This window comes from Microtus ochrogaster, chromosome 10 (genome assembly GCF_000317375.1).
Source record: "Microtus ochrogaster isolate Prairie Vole_2 chromosome 10, MicOch1.0, whole genome shotgun sequence".
NCBI classification, from domain to species: Eukaryota; Metazoa; Chordata; class Mammalia; order Rodentia; family Cricetidae; genus Microtus; species Microtus ochrogaster.
The window spans coordinates 50,441,690-50,449,406 of NC_022016.1; the positions used below are offsets into that span (position 1 = coordinate 50,441,690).

Below are 7,717 nucleotides of genomic sequence, written 5' to 3' on the forward strand. Positions count from 1 at the left end.
CAGTCCCAGCCCCACAAAATAAACTTAAAATATAGATAATGATAATAACAATAATCAAGAGGGAAAATGCCAGATAAATGTGACTGTGAATCATCGGTAAAGACCTTGGAGAGAAAAAGGCTGTCAGCACAGGACCACAGTGAAGTGTAGCGCCCTCCTGGTCATCATTAGTCTTCCAGAGCCAGGTGTGACGACACATAGCTGGAATCCCAGCACTCGGAGGATCAGAAACTCAAGGTCCCTGGCTGCAAGGTTGTTTGACACCAACCTGGGTGGAGAGAAAAGGCTGTCAGCACAGGACCACAGTGAAGTGTAGCGCCCTCCTGGTCATCATTAGTCTTCCAGAGCCAGGTGTGACAACACATAGCTGGAATCCCAGCACTCGGAGGATCAGAAACTCAAGGTCCCTGGCTGCAAGGTTGTTTGACACCAACCTGGGGTACTGGAGACCCTGTATCTAAAGGAAAACAAAATGAAACAGAACAGCACCCCAGGAAAGGAGACCGGAAGGGGTTAAGAGACCCTGCCTCCTAGCCAGGAGCCAATCAGGGCTGGGGGGCGGAGTTAGGCTGCTGCTAGGAAAGCTATCTGGACGGACCAGATGCTTACTGGCGTGGGACCTGGAGCTGCCGGCAGCGCTTGTGGGGCTGGAGCAGGATCGAAGCGTAGGTCTTGGACTCTGCCCTGTGACAGCTCCCTTACCCTGCGACAGCTCTCAGCCGGAGGGTGCAGGGGAGCTGCCCGGGTTAGGGGCCATAGCAGAGGAGAACAGAATCCCGAATCCTCTCATTCCCCCGGGCAGCAGGCATGGGCTGCACCCAGACTCTAACTTCAGCTGGCTCCGGTGGCCCACATGGGCGTAAGATCTATTTTTAGCTCTGCCACAGAAGGACAACCACCAAACTATAGGGGTAACCAGGGATTCTCAAAGGCCGTTGGGGCAGAGGCAGGAGTGAGAGAAACCAGCCCTGTTTCCTTCCACATCACCGTTGGCCACCCCCCAGCCGCTCACCCCCATGAGCCCAGACTAGTTCTCCGTAGTCTGGCTGCCTGCCTCTGGGTCAAGGGTAAGGTCAGCGAGTGCAGTCACCAGGGCAGATGGCCACGGTCTTGTGGCCTGGACAAGGGTTACATCAGTCCAAGCGGTGGCTCAGGGCAGAGGGGCCCTGATGAGAGGCTGGCTAGGCTGTGGGAAGGCCTGATCAGAAAGCCAGGACCTCCCACAGGGGTCATTCCCACAGGTGGCCAATAACGCTGTTTAAACCTAGGCAGGGAGCCCGCCCTCAGTGAGCCTCAGTCTGCCCGTCTGTGCAGTGAGGGTGCTAGACCAGAACGCTGATTCCCAGACCCTCTCTCCTGCCCTGGGGTCCTCACCTTCCCCATTTGCTACAGAAGTTCCTAACTTCCTTCTAGCCCTGGCTGTGGATGGCCACATGCCCCTGTGGAGAAGAAAGTCCTTCTGGCTGGCACTGTCAGTCTTCTGGCTCCTCCTCATCTTCCTGGGACTCTTCCCGCTTCGCCTGGCAGTGCCACCCAGGCCGCTTCCAGGGCGCTCCCAAGGCTGGCCCCGCTGGCTGGATGCTGCCTTCCTCCGGAGTTTCTTCCAACCTGAGGCACTCCCAGAAGATGGCCCGCAGCTTCGTCAAGCTCCTCGGGGGAGCAGCTGCACCTGGGGAGCCTGCTTCGACACCTCCAAATGTAAGGGAAATCTTCTCAAGATCTTTGTGCACTCTTCAGCTGGACCAACCGCTGAGGCTCATCGCAGGATCCTGGACTCCTTGGAAGGCTCCCGATACTATGCACTTAGCCCAGCAGAAGCTTGCCTCCACCTCTTCCTCCCCAGCCAGGACCATAGAGGAGCCTGTGGGCCCCTGCCTCCGTACTGGAATGGGGGCCGGAACCATCTGGTCCTCAGTCTGTACCCAGCTCCCTGCACCAGGCTGGGACAGGCGATGGTAGCTGAGGCCAGCCCCTCCTCGGACATCTTCAGACCAGGCTTCGATGTAGCGCTCCCATATCTTCCTGAAGCTCACCCACTGCGAGGTGGGGTCCCTGGTCAGCTGCGGCAGCATAGTCCCCAGCCTGGGGCCACTCTACTGGCCGTAGCAGAGGAGAAGGGTGGTTGGCGCACCCATGCCTCAGCCTGCCCTTGGGACAGGCACTGTGAACAAGACCCTGGACCCCAGCAGTAAGTAAACCTGCCCTTGGGGAGCTGAATGGGAGGGGGCTGCCATAGCAGCAAGTCCAGAGGATGAAGCAAAGGACAAGAGTGACATCCTGTCCGAGGGAGCTAGTCCTGACCAGTCTCAGCTGCAGCAGGCGAGATGGGGTTAAGATAGCAGAGTGGACTTCCGCCAAACTGATTTGTCTTAAAGGGATGGAAAGGTGGGTTTTGGAATTCTCCCTTGGAGAGTCTTAGACACCTAACACGGCTTACTCCTCCTCCTCCTCCCCCATTCCTGTTACCCCGTCCCTCCTACTCGTAATGTTTTATGTAACAGACATTTATCTGTCACTCACTTGGTGTAAGTACTTCCATAAACAATGGTTGCAGACAGGGTGAGGGAGGCCAGTCATATGGTTTTTGCCGTACAAATAGAAAGACAGGGGTTCATTCCCCACCTACCCCATAAAATGCCCAGTCCTAGGGAGGTAGAGACAGGAAGGTCCCTAGAGTCCCTGACAGTGAGTTTATTTAACTGAGTGAGTGGGTTTCAGGTTCAGTAAGATATCCTGCATTTAAAGATGTCTTGATGGTCGAGACCAGCCTGGTCTACAAGAGCTAGTTCCAGGACAGGCTCCAAAACTACAGAAAAACCCTGTCTCGAAAAAGCAAAAAAAAAAAAAAAAAAAAGACAAGATGGGCAAAGGCGCTTGCCACCAAGCCTGACCTGAGATCAGTCCCCAAGCCCACAAGCTAGAAAGCGTGAACAGATGTCTGGGAACTGTCCTCTGATGTTCACACACCACACACTCCTCTCCAAGGCACAGAGGCGCCCATGCACACAAATAAATAGATACGCGTACAAAAGATAAAGTGGGGAGTGACGGAAAAAGACACCCAGCCTCCATCTCTGGCCTTCACACCTGTGTGTGTACAGACACACACACACACACAATTATACATAATCGCTCTCACTAAAATATGTAAAGATGATCCAGGCTCGGTAACTTAACCTGTGGCCACGGGGCCAGAGTGAGCACAGCCAATGTTTGAATCCAGAATTGTCTGTCTCCAGAGCCTTCAGTATGACAGTTCTGTGTTTTAAGCAAGAGTTATGATCACTCACTCCCGTCAAAGGCCTCAGGGGAGCCACAGAGACTGGTAACTGGTCCCAGCTGGAATCTGCTCTTGTGTCTAATTTTGGAGATTAATCTCTCAAGGAAATAACAGCCTTTGAGTTTAGAAAGATGAGCTAGGTCAGATCGAAAAAACTTCCTACCGGTGAGAATGCCTGCATAGACATAAGGGCCTGGAGAGCTTGTGTAGACAGCCCTCTGCCTGTGCTGGTGGGTGGAGCACACGTCCTAATTACTAAGTGACCTAAGCCTGTCACCCTAATTAGTGAACCTGTAAGTCTCCAGAAAGCCATCAACTCCAACTTCTAAAGTTGCCCAGGCTGTGGGCCCCGGGGCTCCCTCTCCATCACCCCAGGGCAGGCCTGAGTTACAGTCCTCAGGTGTCTTCCTGTGTCTCTGTTTTGCCTCCTCCTGTGGTCTCCCTCCCTACCCTCCAGTTGGGCTATTCTGAGCTCAGCTTCCCCCAGGACTCCTTCTCCTGGCCAAGCTCCAGTGCTGCCTCTGCCCGAGGCGCTGGGCTCTGAAGGGAAAGGAATCCTGGAGGCACTTGGAAGACCTCCTGGAAGCCTGCCCTGTCATTCCCAGGGCCAGCCCTTCTGGAGATGAGAGAACTTGGGGCTCCTTGGTCCCAGAGCCTCCCGAAAACTCTCCTGTGGTGACAAGTGTCGGGGTCACCGTGCCCTCTCTTTGCCCACTGAGCCCACACTGGCTCTGTTTGCTCACCAGAAGGCCCTCTCTGGGCTAACTTTAGTTATGACTGTACTTGCTGAGGGAAACTGTTCTGGTGTAGGATGGGCCACCTGTAGATATGTGTGTGGTTGTTGCTGTTGTTGTGTTGCCCTGACCTACTTGGAAGGTTCAGGGTAGACCCCGCTGGCCTTGAGCACACGATAATTCTGCTGCCTTTGCCTCCTGAGTGTGGGGACTGCAGATGTGTCGCCACCCTGCTCCGGGAAGCATTTCCCACGGTGAGTTTGTTCCCGAGGTCTGCTGTGTAGCAGTCATTTTCCTCAGTTTCTCAGAAGGACCCGGCAGCTGCCTAGGGACAGAGTGAGAGAGGGACACCAGCCTCAGAGGACAACCCGAATAAGCAAGCACTGGCCAGAGAAAGAGGCACTGCAGTCCCTGCCACCATCCCACATCCCCTGGCCGGCAGGCAGGTGGTGGTGGTGACGGCTGCCCAGGGAACTGAGCTGTACCCACCTTCCTCCATGACTGCTGATTCTCCCAGCAGCCCCCACAGGAGATAAGAGTCCCCGTCTCAGAGAGTTGTGTGTGGGGAGTGCCAGGGGCTCTCTGCTCCCCAGCTCCCCTCACTTTTCCAATCAAGCACTCTGCAGTTGGGGTTGGGATTCAGAACTGCACTTTCGGCCCCCGTGCCAGTGTTTTTCCACCTTGGTTAAATAGTCTCCTGTTGCTTTGGAATAAGGGCCCGCCCACTGAAATTGTAATTTCTTTATTTTTATGAATAGGTGATTCATTCACAGTAAGAAGAATTCCAGTGGTACAAAGGGGTACACATTCGAACGTCCCCCTCCCACCTAGCCTGACCACCCAGGTTTCCTTTCTGGAGCCAAGCTCTGGTTCCATCATCTTCTGTGTTTTCATTTTCTGGGGAGCTCTGTACACCCAGGGTGTGTGTAGGTACTCCCAAGTACCTCTTTTCTGTTTGTTCTCCTGTAGCCCAGGCTGGAGAACTTTCAGCTCACTGCGTGGATGAAGATGGTTTTGAATGCTTAATCTTTCCTGTCTCCACCACCCACGTACCGAGATGACAGATGTGTGCTACCATGCCCAGTCTCGTCTCCGTTTTTAAAATTCTGCACATGCCTGTGCATACATGCACGCTAGCTCACATGTATGTGGCCACACATGTGTGGGGATCCATGTGCACAAGTGGGCACATGCGTGTGGACGCCCGAAGTTGATAGCTATCTTCCCAATTATTCTCTACTTTATACACCGAGGCAGAGCCCCTCTCTTGAACCCAGAGCTCGCCAGTTCACCGAGTCCAGCTAGCTAGCTTGCTCGTAGGCTCCCATCTCCATACCTTATGTTGAGATTACAAGTGGATGGCCATGCCTCCTCAGTATTTCGCTGGGTGTTGGGGATCTAAAGTCTGGTCTCTTAAAATTTGTTTATTTATTATTTTATGTGTATGTGTCCTTGCATGCATTTATTATACCATATGTATGCAAGATACTTTAAGAGATCAAAAGAGGCCAGATGATGGTGGTACACACCTTTAATCACAGCACTCGGGAGGCAGAGGCAGATGCAGACGGATCTCTATGAGTTCCAGGACAGCCAGATCTACAGATTGTGTTCCAGGACAGCCAGAGCCACATAGTGAGACCCTGTCCCAAAAAAATCAAAAAAAAAATACAAAAACAAAAAAACAAAACAGAGAGAGAGAGGAGAGGGAGAGAGACAGAGAGCAAAAGAGGGCATTGGATTCCTAGGAGCTGGAGAAACTACTGTTACGGATGTTTGTGAGCTGTCATGTGGGCGCTGGGAACCAAGCCTGAGTCCTTTGCAAGAGCAAGAGGTGCCCTTAACTGCTGAGCCAGCTTTCCAGCCTCCAAAGTGAGGTCTCGTGTGCAGTGTTCCACTTGTGGAGCCATGATCCCATCCCCCCTCCCCACTGAAAAAGTTTAGTCTGTCTGTCAGAGGACAAGGTTGTCCATCTTTACATGGGCTCCAGGAGTCAAACTCTTCACCCATCTTCCCGTCGTTAATGTGAATTGAGTGGATGTTTCCGTGCCCTGCTCTGAAAACGCTTTGATATATAAACACTTTGATTATTTTTTTATATATGAACCCAATACTTAAATATAATTTGAGTATTTTCCTCCAGGGTAGGAATGACTACAAAACCCTAGGAACCATGGAAGCCACACTATGGCTCTGTCGTGGACAGGCCCTGGTGAACCCCATGGCTGAGGGCAGAACCGTGCCATTCACATGGGCTCTGAAGCCCTAGGCCTACGGCGCATAACGTAAACAGTAGACTAGCCTCCACCTCCACACAACCTCCTCGCAACCCCCAGCACCCTCAGCCCCTGTGCTCTGCTAACTCAGCCCTGTCAGGGAGGCAGGTGACCAGTGGTACAGTGTTAGGCCGGGAGTGGCTATAGTGCAGTGATTCTCAACCTTTGGGTCGCCCAAGATGATCGGAAAACACAGATAAGTACATTATGATTTACAACAGTAACAAAATTACAGTTTTGAAGTAGCAGCGAAAATATTTCTGTGGTGGGGTCACCATGTGAGGACCCGCCTTAAAGGGCCACAGCATAGGATGGCTGAGCACCACTGCTGAAGTCTGCTCTACGTCAGAACCAAGGGCGTCTTTGGGCCTCAGTTTCCTCGCCTGTCAGATAGGATAGGATGGCGGTCTGTTCCATCTCTGCAAGAATGATCTGTGTGCATGGAAAGCGCTTAGAACAGGAGCGGTGGTTAGCTGGGCTATCGAGGAGGGCTTCCTGGAGAAGGTGACACTGAGCCAGGTCTTTGCTGTAGAGCAGAAGGAACTTCCGGCGTGGGGCAGGGAGGGCACTCGGGACGAGGGAGAGGGCATAAGATGGAAGGGAGCTAGAAGCCAAGGGGTACAGTCAATGCAGTGGGCCCCTTTTCTCTCCGTGGGCTCCTTTTAGTTCCGTACAGCTCACTGCAGGAGTGGGGAGCTGGGCTGCCTGGCCAGAGCTATGGTTTAATGTCACAAAGGGGTGAGGTTTGTTTTGTGGTTCCTTCCAGAGGCCCCTGGTGGACCCCGAACCTATCCTGCATGATGGCTGAAATAGCGGGGGATTGGGATTGGCACATCTTCGTTCTCACGGAAGCCCAGTCCCTCTCCTTGAGACTAAGTCTCCTCTACTGGAGCTGCCTGGTTCTGCTGGAGGACTGACTCGGAGCAGAGATCAGCTGAGGAGGTCATGGGTCACCCCTTCACGCACTTCACTGAGCACTGTGTGCACCCATGGGTCCCCTCTGGCCCTTTCTTCCCCAGCTAGATTGCAGTCCTTGGTTCCCTAAACTGGCAGTTCCAGAGAGGTGGCTCTGAGGAGGCTGTGGCTTCTGAGCGCTCCCTCAGACTCAACCTGATCATGGCTCTGAGGCTGGAGGAGGAGGAGGGGGGAAACAGAGGAGGCCTGTCCTCCAAGACAGGGTTGTGGGCAAGAGCTTCCTGTACAGTTCCAGGCTGGAGGCCCAGCCCACCTCAGTACAGAGAAGCCTTTCACGGCTAGGCCTCCAGTGCGGGAGGGCTGAGTGTGGAGGTCACTCGGGTGACAGGGTGGGCTAGATGTGGAGGTCACTCGGGTGAGGGGGAGGACTGGATGAGGTCACTCGGGTGATGGGGTGGGCTGGATGTGGAGGTCACTCAGGTGATGGGGTGGGCTGGATGTGGAGGTCACTC

General features: G+C 53.7%; 1 protein-coding gene across 1 annotated transcript in view; it reads left to right on the top strand.

Annotated features, from left to right (window-relative positions):
- Positions 1 to 616: 616 nt before the first annotated feature.
- The window catches only part of Extl1 (exostosin like glycosyltransferase 1), a 16,059-nt gene continuing 8,958 nt past the window's right edge, over positions 617 to 7,717 (top strand). Inside the window, exons 1-2 of the mRNA XM_005353073.1 lie at positions 617 to 665; positions 1,414 to 2,188. Coding sequence (XP_005353130.1) covers positions 1,434 to 2,188 — 755 coding nt within the window. The 5' untranslated portion in view covers positions 617 to 665; positions 1,414 to 1,433. The remainder of the gene's footprint in view (positions 666 to 1,413; positions 2,189 to 7,717) is intronic.